Here is a 13,765-nt window from a genome sequence, read left to right as displayed (position 1 = left end):
TAGTTACATTCGTCAAAGTTGGACTAATGTAAATATGTAAAAATATACCAAGCCTGGAATTATTCTTTAACTTGTATGGCAGGATGTATGCTGCTCGACATGCGTGGGAGAACTCCCAGAATTTCATGCCTAGCATATTTTCAGAAACTCACCATCCATGTGCATGATGCCTAAGGATACAGAATGTGGAGAAATATGGATGTCTTGTACAGATGTGCAGTATATGTTTTTTCATTTTGCCCAGAAATATACTTTAAAATAAAACTTTATTGATTCGTATATAAGAAGATAGTAAGAATACGTTAGGAATGCACTCATTAAACTGGACATTTCAGTAACAGTCTATATGTGTAAATTCTTGCCATGTTTTATTATACAGCAACATTATCATTTCACAAAAAGAGCTACCTCTTATTAACCACTTCAATACTGGGCACTTTCGCCCCCTTCCTTCGCAGACCATTTTTCAACTTTCAATGACAATTGCGCGGTCATGCTACACTCTACCCAAATCAAATTTTTATCATTTTGTTCTCACAAATATAGCTTTATTTTGGTGGTATTTATTCACAACTTTGTTTTAAATTTTTTGCCGATATAAGCGAAAAAAGAGCGGAAATTTGGAAAAAAACAAAACAATATTTTCTTCTTTTTATTTTAAAAGACATCTGATCAAATTGAATTTTGTCATAAATTTAAGCCAAAATGTATTCTGCTACATGTTTTTGGTAAAAAAAAATTCCGTTAAGTGTATAATAGTTGGTTTGTGTGATCACGGACATATGTACACAAATGATCATGTACAGATGTGCGCAGGTGATCACAGACATATGTGTGCAAATAATCATTGGAACATGTGATTTTAGTGGGACATATGTGGGGGACATGTGTTTCTATTATTTGGGGGCATTGTGTTTTCGGGACATTGTGTGGGGACATGTGTGTTTACACTAGGTTGGTGATCAGTGAGTAAAAAGCTGTAAAAAACAGCACATACTACTGATCAGCCGGCTTCAGCGATCTGCTCTCTTCTCCTCACCGACAATTTCCGTGTGAGGAGAGGAAAGCCGATTGCCAAGCAACCGGCTCTGTGTTTACATCACATGACGGCTGTGATTGGACACGGCCGTCATGTGATCAGGAGGGCCAATCAGCTCTCCTGCCGATTGGAGATGTGCCGTGGGTCCGGGTGACACGATCGCATCAGGATCGTGCCGCTGCATGGGCACGTGGGCACGTGATCCTCCTCCTTCTGAAGGATGTTCCTGAACGTCCACTTAGAAGGAGAGAGCGGCCACCCGGCCATATATGTACATTGGCCAGGTGGGAAGTAGTTTAAAAAAAACAGTCCTTTGCCTAGGCTTAGATGATGTCATCAGTCTGCTGCAGGTAAGATGAAGCATTTCCTCATTCTCCTCTCTCATAGTGACCAGTCTGCTACAATGTAACTTTTTAGCAAGTCACAGAGTGGGAGGCTGCAGCAGGGGCTGCTCTGCCTAAGTTCCCATTCACACTTGAGGGTTTTGTAGCTTGTAGCATGAAAGTCAAAAACGCTCAACAAGCAAAAATCTATGGTTTTCAATAGCCCTTGTTCACATCTGAGCATTCTGCTGCTTGTAGGAAAATGTCTGTCACTCAAAAAAATATATGAGACACTTTTGAGGCAGAATTGATTGTTTTTGTCCCCATAGACTTTATTGAAAATGCCTGAAAAGCACAACCTGAGCTCTTTTCAAGTGTTTTTGCATTTGTTTTTTTGCCCATTTTCTACTCAAACAGAAGCTCCCCAGCCCATTTTCAGCAGCACTTCACACCTTTTAGTTGAAAAATGCCTGAAAAAAAACACCTAATCAAAGGTGCAAAAACAAGCAATTCTGCCCAGAAAAAAACACTTAGAAATGCTTGGAAATAACACTTGAAAAAAAAAACGCTTAAAAATGTGAAACTTATGTGTGAATGTAGCCACAAAGATTTATGAATACTGCCAAAAACTGAACAGGCACATGAATTTACATTATTACATATTCTGACCCTGGTTAGTGTTAAACAAAGTTGGTACCAATGACGGGAATTGTTAAGGAAGAATTTGTAATCTTTATAAAAAAAGCATGCAGCCTAATAAAGAAAGTAGCTAAACAGAACATGAAACAAAAGTTGCCTCTGCCCAATATTAAATGAACGCTTTTTTCTTTTTTTCTTTCAGGTCAGCTTGTTTATTTATACTCAGGTAAGAGCCGTCTATAAAATATATTGCATGCTTAAACCAGCCATTCTTAACCAAGGTTCTTGCAGAGGTTGCTATGGGGGTCTCGATCTAAGGATGACTGACTTCTCAGCTGATGGTACCTGACTGTATAGACTTGGGGCCAACACCAATTGGCATAGTCAGCTGTTTGACTCCTTAGTAGTCTGTAATGGGGGTATTCTTCCCACTAGCCACCAATGTTAGGGGCATTTTTCCCAATGACCCTCAATAAATTGGTTTCAGCTGGGGTTCCCAAAGACATAGAATTATTATAAGGGTTCCTGTGGGGGTGAAAGAGTTGAGAAAGGTTGCTATAAACCATATAATACCTATTACAAAGTCTGTATGATAGAAAAAGAAGGTTTGGAGAAGATTAAAAACTATTAAGATGAACTGCTATTTAAAGTAAAGCTTGAAAGTCATAAAGGGAACACAACTTAATAAACAGATGTACTAATTCTTTACATTTCATATAAAAAGTATTATTGGTGTTCTTTGTCTCCATATTTCTTTGAATTGCTGTCTGTCACCCAGACAGAGGGGAAATATCTTCAAATGGGGTCATAGACAGAAATTCTCACTCTTTCAAACTCTTCTAGTTACTGTATGTTTTTCTCCAAGACTCTTTGTATACCACTATGGTGCTAAATGAGTGGCAGTTGTCCAGTGTGTGTGTTTTTGTATCCTTGTAGATCCTTGTAGACCTTCTTGAGGTGCCGATCTTGATGGACACAGAGTTCTATAACTATTAAGATGTTAAAATATTTAGAAGCACTTATTTTTATTCTCAGTGTAATTTAGCTTTCTATCATCCCAGCCAGTGATGAAGACATTATATTGGAATTTAGCAGAGTTATGATAATAGAAAATCCATCCACTGGCACCTGCAAGTCTTACATTCCATAACACTGAAATGTGAAATTCTAGCTGTAATGTCTTCCTATTTTTAAAGCACAAGATCACCTTTATTACATCTTCTTCTTTTAATACAGTATACCTACTGTCCATGCTTTATATTCCCCTTAGTATTTGATTACCTTTTTTGTCAGTTTTTGTGGTTCTCTACTATATCATGCCCCTCTAGTCCCTTCCAATCTTTTATTTTTCTGGTTTTTATGGGCTTATTAATACATAACTGGGGACCTAAGTGTACTCAGAACAAAGCGAACCCTGTAATCCCCTAACCTTGAGTGACTGCCAGTTATTCCCAGAGCTGCAGAAAGGATATTTGAACTGAGTGTATATCTAAATGGAATTTTACAGCATTTCTTATGGATCTATGTGTTATCTTTTTTATTTTTCAAAAATGAATTTACACCATATATTAATTTCTTCAATTTTACTCAATCAGGGTTATGAGCACCTTGGGATACAGTATCACTTATTTTGATTTATGATTGGAAGTGTGTGCTAAAGGATAAAATATATGCAATATTTAAAGTGGCATTGAACCCAAAAGCAAACATGTTTTATATTGCAGCTTAACCATTTCTTAAATCTGATGGTTGCATTCATTTTCTTTTTTTGGCTTTTTTTCTTCTATTTTCATCTGGTGATCGAACCAGAGTTTGTTTTTTTCAAAAGAACCAGCTCCCAAGCAGAATGTATCAGTTACAGTGATGAGACAGACCATATAACACTAGCAGGTGTGCTTACAATGGTTAGCTTTTATTTTTGTAAAACCTTTGCCCCAAAAGGAAAAAAAACATCTAACTGCTTATATTAACTGGACTTTGGCTTGAGTTTGCTAGTGTATCTAAATCTGCTAGTACATCTAACCTCCCCCCCCGTCTGACAATGCTGCTGCTCAAAGTTGCTCATTCAGAGTGGGGACACTCTAATACAGGAGGAGTGTTACTGGCCAGATCATCAGGCAAAAAACAAAGGAAAACAAGTAAAAAGAAAAATGAATGCGGCCACCGCATCTAATGATTTCTAGGCTGCAATATATTACATTTTAGGTTTTGGGTTTGGATGTAATACCACTTTAAAAAGGACTAATTCTGGGGGGAATATTTGTAGTGAGGATATCTTCAAATGTGTGTGCTGAGAAACATTTGCTTGTGTCATTTAAATATATTGCTTAAAAGCTACAGGGTATTTTACTCGACATTGTGCTCACCAAATGCCTTTGCAAACTTGGATGTCTCCTTATAAAAGTGTAGCGCCAGTTCCTGAAGAGCACTCACTATATGTTTTGAAAGTTAATGTTACACCTGAACTGCAGTTTGGTTTGGGTACAAATGTTCCAAATTTGGACCTCAGCATCAGTCTGAGGGAGATGCCGCTACTTCTACAACTGCCACTGCCGGAGAGACCACTCTGGAACAGATGGATACTGCTTCTACTACCATTACTGAAGCCACTATGCCTCCTTTCGAAAAAGTGGGGTGTACAAAATCTTCCTGGAATTGCAACAGAAGACTGCTACCGAGTCCGGCTGGAGCCAATCGGTGGAAGAAGGATGCTTCGGGGAAAGCTCAGACTGTGAGTAAAACTATAGTGAATTATTTACCGGCAGAAGAGTACCGAGTTAGAGTCCTTGTCAGATACGGGGGACGATTACATTTTTGAGACACTGTCCCAGGAGTTGTTATGGGCTGGAGGGGATGATGTAGCCGCCACTTGTACGGATGTTTCGAGCTGGTTATCCCTAACTTCAGGGGGTGAAATGCCGAGTGCGGAAAACCCCATCACGGTGAATGTGACTGCCCAAACCCATGAATTTGCCCACACTTCAGAAGGACTCTGCCGTGCTGATGCAAAGGTCCACAAACTCCTGCATACCTCATGGGGAGGGAAGTGCCAGCACACTGCCAAGGCTTGCAAGGTCGCAGCAGCTCCTTAACAAAAGAGTAGCCAATGAATACGGGCTGGAATTCCCTTATGTCCCAAGGGATATTATGGATGACATTGAGGAGAACCACGAGGCATGGTACGAGGACTATGTTTGGAACTACTTTAAAGTACTAAAGCCGCTTCGCAAAGAAGGCCTTTTCACCGGAGCTATATGAACGTTTTGCTGGATGTTTACAGCATTGGAGTTATGGTCGGCACACTTATGGGGACAAAGTTGTAATTTGCTGACTGGACAAAGATGGTGCTGTTTATTTCATTACCACCGTGGATGCACGAGGGAAAAACTTAACCTTACCAGTCCCGCATTTCTATTGGTATGAGGAAAAGCTACTGGAACTATGTTTCCTTGAATTTAAGGAGAGTTTTACCTTTTTCTCTAATTTTCCTGAACAAAGAAAGGGAAAAATCCAGGAACTGTGGGGTAGTTAGACAGGGCTAGCTAAACAGAACGCCGTGTCAAGGTTACCTAATTGGTCACAGAACCTGTTCTAGGGAAAGACTGCACCTCAGTGACACTTAACCACTAGGTGGCATGAGTCGGCGCAAGTAGTACTGTTTTTTTGCTTGTTGAAAAAAAAAAGAAGAGTTTTAAAGTTTAGGGGAGAGGGCTCCATTGAGACTGTGATGGAACCCTGCCTTCTAATAAGTTTGTGTGCAACTTGTTGTTTGTGTATTTTCCTTTTTTTTTTTCTTTTAGGATTCACCAAAGAGCATCTATCAAGCTGCCGGAGAGTGGGTGGTTTAGATAGACAGGTTATGGGTTGTATTCTATGTGTATGATAACTCTGTGTTTCTAAACAATGTTCCAATTGGCAGGGGAAATATGTAACGCCGGCTCCTGAAGAGCACACGCTATATGTTTTGAAAGTTAATGTTACACCTGAACTGCAGTTTGGTTTGGGTACAATTGTTCCAAATTTGGACCTCAGCATCAGTCTGACTGGACTATAGGATGTTCAGCCTGGCCATAGGGGGGCACTGTCTCTTATGGCAGGCATGAAACCACAGTTTGGTTGGGTGCTTTAAGGTTTCTTTCTCTCTGAGCCGTCCAGTGGGAGTGTCACTCTTGCTGTGCTTTCTGGGAGAGGATACTTAGGATGCAGATGTCACGTGGTTTTGGGGTTATGGTCCAGAAGTATGTTCTGACTCCATGGTCCTGGTCCTCCTGACTAGCCCCCAGGAAGGCTATGGCCTGGGGAGCGTATCTACCCGACTCTATGTCTCGGGGCTGGCTAGCCTGAGGCAAGGAAACTAAAGAAGGGATTCTGAGATGGTTCGGTGCTGTCTCCGGTCGTGGAGAAGCCCAGTAACTTTGTAGCTTTCCAGGGGAGGACTCTTCAGAAGAAGGCCACATATGGGTTGGCTCCTTAGCAAGAGCCTGGTGGGGCTGAAGTACCTAAGTGAATACAATCTGGTGGGTCTCGCCAAACTGGCTGAAAGATCCAGGTATTACACGAGTGTTCTACAAGTTTTAGTTTCCTGCATGTTCTACAACAACATCTGTGGCAGAGACTTATTTCTACATGTTCTACAACAACGTCTGTGGCAGAAACTTGTTCCTGAGATAAACACCTTGTTGGCTGCTAGGCCTTGTGAGAGAGGGACTATCCAACTTGAGTAAACATCCAGTTGTGAATGGCTATTCTCTGGATTTAGTCAAAGTAAGCAAGTCTTTCATTATTGACTTTGACACTAAAGCCCCGTACACACTATCAGATTGTCTGCTGAGTTTTTCCTTCAGATTTACCAAAACCATGTAGTAGAAGGGCCTGCCTGATTGCATACACATTGAAACTCCTAAGGTTTGACCTCATATTATATGGTTTTGGTAAATCTGAAGGAAAAACTCAGCAGACAATCTGATAGTGTGTACGAGGCTTTAGAGTACCTGAACAGGAGGCTTCTGCAGGCACATTTTCATGTTGTATTACTGCACAGATCTGGAAGAAACACAAAGCACATCAAGACTCAAGTGACATTATAAAGGCTCTTATATTTACACAGTATTTGCTTATTCTGGAGTTTAGATCTAGCCCAAACCTCTCAGCGGAGGGGGGGGGCGGACAGTACGTAGTTCACCGCACAATGTGCACCAATCTTTCCCCGTGAGAGGGAGCAGATACCTGGATTTGACGGGTATGTGCTCCCCCTTGAAAGGTGCCAAATGTGACACCGAAGGGGGGGGGAATCCAATCAGTGGAAGTTCCATTTATGGGTGGAACTCTGCTTAAAAAGGAACACAAGTGTGAATAGCTTAAACTCAACTGTGAGTTAGTATCATGAAATAGACAAAAGACCATTTAGTGGTAAATTAACTAAGTTAATTGGTATGGGTTAGAGTAAATGGTGGTTTGAACATATAGAAGGTAGGGTCCAACACAGTCTGCTAGACTGTTTAATCATTGTGCCAAAGTAACTTACAATAGAGTTCTGTATATTGGATATTGGGATTAACTAAATCAGCAATAAACAGTGTATATTAGGCATAACTGCAATGTGAATAGTAATACAATAACTAGTCTAGAGTGCACTTTAGGGTGATAGCTAAGATATGGTGCAATGTCCCCTGAGAGTTACCTCTTACCATAGGCAGTAATTGAAGGGCTCTGTGTAGCAGCTTTCCAGGGGCAGTCTATAGTCCTAACTCTTCAGCCAGTTAGCATTGGGGCCCAATTGTACCAGTGACACACATGAGAATAGTCCCAGTCAAGGCTGCAAGCAGCAATAAGGCTACTAGATGACTGTATGGTCAGTTGCTAAAGGGTTCAGTGTCTCTAGCAGCATATAGATGAAACCCCATAGCACCAGTTCCAGCAATATTACAGCTCACCCAGATGACTCTGCCAGCACCCCCGAACTCAACACTATGAATCCTGCTTAGACCACCAAAATGTGTCAGTGATGGTGCACAGTAGACAGCGATGTGCACTCTCTGGGCTCCCTCATGGCAAGAGGAAGCTGTGTCCTGTATAGCCTGAGAAAAAATGCAGCTATTTTCCTACTCCAGCCAATCTTTCTCTGGGGAATACAGATCAAAAGCTCTTGATTACAGTAGAGTCTCTCTCCTCTGGACTACAGTTCCCACAGTGCAGTGCTGCCTGATTCAGTCCATTGAACTCTTCCTGCTCAGCAGCTCCCTCCTCTCACTGACACGGCTGTTATGAAGTTCAGCACTACAGGGCAGCAGCCAATGTTTACCCCACTCTACACTACTATACAAGCACCTAACTACACATAGAATGTAGATAACTTTTTAGAAGAAAGGAAAATTACACCCCTTAATTCAAAACTAGCCCAGGGGGTGCACAATAAGTGAGATAATTAACTAGGTGCATAATACTAGACTATGTTTACCAGAGTTCAGTCCCATTAGTCAATACATGTTGCAACTTATGTGTCACTGTCCACTTCTGGTTAGTGTGGGTTACTGCAAGATACTGCCCATATTTTATCTCTATTGTAGGTGCTATGCACACTGTTGGCACTACATCAATACTGCATATGGTTAAAAATAATTAACACAGCCTTTGTCATTTTGTTCTTTCTTCCCACAGTGCCCGCCAGCCAGCAGAACCCAGAGAGTGTGGTGGTATCTGTAAATAACATCAGTGCATATACTGGTTCCCAGGTGAGCCTGGTTTGTCAGAGCTATCGCATGGTATGGACACAGGACAATCTTCTAGACAGACAGCGTGTTCTACACTGGGACCTGATTAGCAGTCAGGGGTTATACCGTGGGGACCGGCTGCTGGACATGTTTTCTGCTGGAGAGCAACGCTTATATGGTGGATATAAACAAGGCCATTTCCTGGTGTCACCAAGTGCCTTCCGAGATGGCAATTTCTCCTTGGTGATAAAAGGTATTTATATTTCTGTAAAATTTATGAAAACCCTAAAACAGCTGTATACTAGATCTCCATAAACATATACTAGAAATACAAAGTATTTCAGGAATTGCCTGAGAATAAAGGCACCACACCCCTTGGAAATTTTTGAAATAAGCAAATACCAGGAGGGAATAGGGGTTTTAAAGATGCCACACACACAAATTAGTATAAAAAAATTTCAAGTTTATTTCTACATATTTAATATTCCAAAAACCGAATAAAAAACATCTTTACAGAGGACATGCAGTTATTGTAGTTTATTCAACATTTCGCTGTAAAATGGCTTCTTCAGAAGATAACTGTAGCTACTGCATATGTAAACACTATGAATTAAAGAATAACATATTAATCAAACAAAACAATAACATCCGATCATAATAAGTAATTTACTGTATGATCTGATGTTATTGGTTTGTTTGATTAATATTTTATGCTTTAATTCATAGTGTTTACATATGCAGTAGCTACAGTTATCTCCTGAAGAAGCCATATTATGGCGAAACATGTCAAGTTGACCTAGAATAACCGCATGTCATCTGTAAAGATGTTTTTTATTAAATTTTTGGAATTTTAAATATGTATAAATAACCTTGAATAACTTTTATAATAATTTGTGTGTGACACCTTTAAAACTCATATTCCCTCTTGGTATTTGCTTATTTCATATACTAAAAATACTTTATATTTGCAAACGGATGAAAAATAAATAATTTTGATGCCATGTGCCTGTCAGAAATGTTGTTTAGAAATGTGAATCTTGGTTCCTCTTTAAGGCTAGTGTTTCAAGAGACCTCAAAGGCACCCTGTGCAAGGCCAATGTCTCACCCCTTCCCTACTAACTAATGCCAATGTGCAAACATGTATTTCCCATAAATAGATACATACATAGGTACATACATATAGTGCCAGGACAAGGTAATCTAGAGTCCAAGACAAACATGCCAATGTATAAGCATCATGTGTTAGCAAAAATCCCCCCCGAAGAAAAATTGAGCTCTAATGTGCATGCTTACCTTCCAAGCATAAATTCCCCCTCCTCCCAGTACAAATCGCCCCACCTGTTGAAATCCCCCTTCACAGCACAAATCTTTGCCCCCCATGCCCCAAATCCCCCCAGCACAATTCCCCCACACAAATCACCCCTCCTATTACAAATCCTCTATCTGTCAAATCCCTCAAATTTCCCCTCACCCATCCTCTCACACACTTCAAATAACCTCTCCCAGCACAACCCCCCCCCCCTCGAATTTCCCCTCCTCACACAAACACCCCGCATTCATCTCTACTAGCACAAATCCATCCTCCCCTTAAAAAAATTTCCCCTTCTAGGAAAATTCCCTCCCCCTTTACCATATCACCTCTTTTAGCACAAATCCCCCCTCCTAGCAAAAATCCTTCTCCCCTACCCCCCCCCCCCCCCCCCCGCCCAACACAAATTCCCCTAAATCACCATACCTAGCACACACCACCCAGATGTCCCCTCCTAGACCAATTATTACCTCCTGCTGCCTTCCAAATTTCCCCTCCTAACACAAATCACCTCCCCCAATCTCCATGCCGTGCCCCCCCCACCTCACATAATACCACAGCAGCCAGGGCAGCCGCCCCTTGTCCCGACCCTGCATACATACACATGTACAGCTCCAGATAGATACTAGTCCAAAAACAAAAATAGGGGAAGCATTCTGCATCAGTGCAGTGCTGGCCAAGCAAGGAATTCACTTAGATATTGGAAACCACAACCAGTATAAGCCAGATATCCCCGACTTTCCCATAAATCGCTATTACCTTTTTAAAAACCCCCTTTCTCCCCCTTTTATAAAGAAATAGACCACACAGGAGTTTGGAGTATAACTGGCAATAGCAGACTTTTATTAATAAACTATTAAATCCAATATTAAATAACTTTTTAATCCACATATGTATAAATATGTACAACCTTTTAACTACACTTTTAACTCCCAATCTTTTGGTCTTTGTATTATCAGCCCGGAGACAACCCCCTTCCCGCAGTGCAACCATTTCCATATTCCAGCCTACCCTTCCGCTGGAAACACACCAGAGGGGCACATACACCGAATGAGCCCCCCACCACTTCCATCACATCTGTTTTCTACCACCATCAGCAACCAAAGATACCGCCATCACATCACTGCTATGACGACCCAGATCCATTGAACCTGAATACACACACAAACAACAGGGAGGGTTGGTGGGCAACTCTCTCCTCTCTCCTTTTTTTTTTCTCTCCCCCACTGCTCCCAGAAGTCCCCGCCTCCTTCTTATATACTGCTCCACCCCTTCAGTTCATTTCTCCTGCCACCTTCGCTTTACTTCCCTCACCCATTAACCCTATGTTGTCTCTCCTTTTCCACACTTGTCATGCCCGGCCCTTCATTTACTCTTCATTCTTTCTTTCAATTCCGGGCCTCACTGGATCACAGTTGGGACATCTGTGTTAAGAATGTCTCCCACGACTTTTGACTTTTATAACTTGTACTGCAATATTCCTGTTACTTATACCTCTGTTATTGTGAAAACCTAATAAAATATTTGAAAAGATAGATGCACTGGGGTTAGGCTAGCAGCTTTTTCCAGTACAGCCCCAATGCATAGACAAGGCACAATGACTTGTTTCCTATGGTGTCAGTTCATACCACGGCACGTCGCTGTGCACACTAAAGAAAAGTACTGCATGCTGCATTTTTTAGCGCAGCGGGTTGCAATGTGAACCACCGTATTGCAATGCTGCTGCCTGAAATTTAACTGTATTAAAAAAGTAACATTTCAATACGGTTCGGAAAAAAAGAAGATTGGCACATCAGGACCGTGTCACCCAGCACACATTGCAGCTATGCAATTGGTGTAGCTCGCTAGCGTGACCGATCCCTTAGAATAAACCAATATCCATCAGGAGGGGGTCTTAGCACTAGCCTAACCCACATCTAGTGCAATTAGGCCCCTTATTCCTGAAAGATACTTGTGCAGCTGCACAGTCTGCACAAATTGTAGGTCCACCACTGGCTCTGCATTCAAATAGCACGGTTGCCAAATTCATAGCATAGTACATTGCAAATAATGTTTCTCTTTTCCTTTTAATACGTATTAACATAAATAACAGTCTATATAAAATTGTCATGATAATAATCTTGTGTCTCTTTCTTTTTTATGGAACCATTGCCTATGGAAAGGTGTATCAGTGAGTGATCAGGGTTTGTATTCCTGTAATCTCCATCATCACTACTGTCACCTGGATGAAACCGTCAAAGTCCAGCTGAACACCACCAAATCAGGTGAGAATAAACTTCACAGAGCAAGGGCATTAGAAATGGGGATGTCAGGCTGTTCACATGAGTGGGGGAGCTCTGTCATAATAATACATTCAATTAATTTTAAATTAGACCTTTTATAAGGGTTCTTGCACATGGGTGGGTGAGCCTATTCAATGTAAATGGTGATGCCATTCCCGTACCCGAGCAGCATACAGCCTCCCAAAAACATGAATGGCTGTGCACTGCTGGACTTAGGTAAACAGAAGTGCTATTGTAAATACGAGTATAGCGTATGGGCGTATGCAAAAAAAGTGTATTGCATGCGCCATACACTATACTCTATATGTCTATAGGAGGCTATATTGAAAATCCAACATAATGGGTGTGGCGCTGCTCTGCTAAATATATTATAAATATAGGTGTGTGGTTTCCTTTAAATAATATAAGTAAAATCAGATGAATTCTAAAAACGTGCCTCGTGCTCTGCAATTCAAATTGAACAAAAACAAAATACATGTAAACCGCAAATTAGTGTACCAAAAAATACATACAAGTGTAAAGTGCTTATTTGGTGTGGTATGTAACCAATTCACATTTATTTGATTTGTAATGATAAAGTCACAGGTGCTCTTTAAACCGCAAACAATATACCCAGTTTTCTTTAACATGTGCAACAATCCTTGATTGATATAATCAGTCCATGTATGGTTAAAAATAAAACAATCAGTCCAGGTGCTCTTTAAAAGGACCATGCATAGCACAAATTCATGCTCATGCTGGTGCTTTAGTTCATGGTCCCCTAATGCTACTGCACTCACCAGAGAGCTATCCTTTCACAGCATACACCGCTGGCAGGACCCAGATCCACATTTTTATATATAGCTCTTTCTCCTTCCTCTCCTGATGACGTTGTACTGATGAAACGCGTAGGGCGGAGCTTCAATCGTCATTGTGCCACTTCCTGACAGGATGGTGTAGCGCATAGCGTCCCGGATTTGCGGATTCCAATGCTATTGAATGCTGAAAAATTGGGCTGATAATTTAAAGGTGGAAGGAGAAAGAGTTAATATAGAAAAACGTGGATCTGGGTCCTGCCATACACTATTTTTAATTTTCAATCCAAGACTCTACTTTGGTAGTTGTCCTAGGCAGCAGTTCCCATAGGGATCAAAAAGAGCCACTGTGTGGAATCATTTCAGTTTTATTTGGGAGGCTGTATGCTGCACTTGGGCTGCCCAGGCAGGAAAATTATACTGGCATTTATGTTGATTGAGCACAGCTGCCCGTGCGCAAGGACCCTTTAGGTTTATTCATATGTGAACTGGCTCAGCTGCCAGTGCGCAAGGACTCCTAAGGCTCATTCATGCATGTGATACATTAATATGTCGCCTCCTCACTGTTTGTTTTCAGCCTGAAAATGCTGAACCACTGCGCTGCAACTGCGTGCATTGCAGGCGCTTGCAGGGCTGTAATGGCACTGATGAGTTCACTTGAATGGCTCA

General features: G+C 41.2%; 1 protein-coding gene across 1 annotated transcript in view; it reads left to right on the top strand.

Annotated features, from left to right (window-relative positions):
- The window catches only part of MXRA8 (matrix remodeling associated 8), a 90,090-nt gene that overhangs the window by 42,866 nt on the left and 33,459 nt on the right, over positions 1-13,765 (top strand). The window contains exons 2-4 of the mRNA XM_077457619.1: positions 2,204-2,227; positions 8,659-8,964; positions 12,183-12,284. Coding sequence (XP_077313745.1) covers positions 2,204-2,227; positions 8,659-8,964; positions 12,183-12,284 — 432 coding nt within the window. The remainder of the gene's footprint in view (positions 1-2,203; positions 2,228-8,658; positions 8,965-12,182; positions 12,285-13,765) is intronic.

Source organism: Lithobates pipiens, unplaced genomic scaffold (genome assembly GCF_037356315.1).
Source record: "Lithobates pipiens isolate NorthernLeopardFrog02 unplaced genomic scaffold, aLitPip1_a1.2 Scaffold_27, whole genome shotgun sequence".
NCBI classification, from domain to species: Eukaryota; Metazoa; Chordata; class Amphibia; order Anura; family Ranidae; genus Lithobates; species Lithobates pipiens.
The sequence above is the reverse complement of the archived record's forward strand: the minus strand, read 5'-3'. Positions and strand labels throughout refer to the sequence as shown.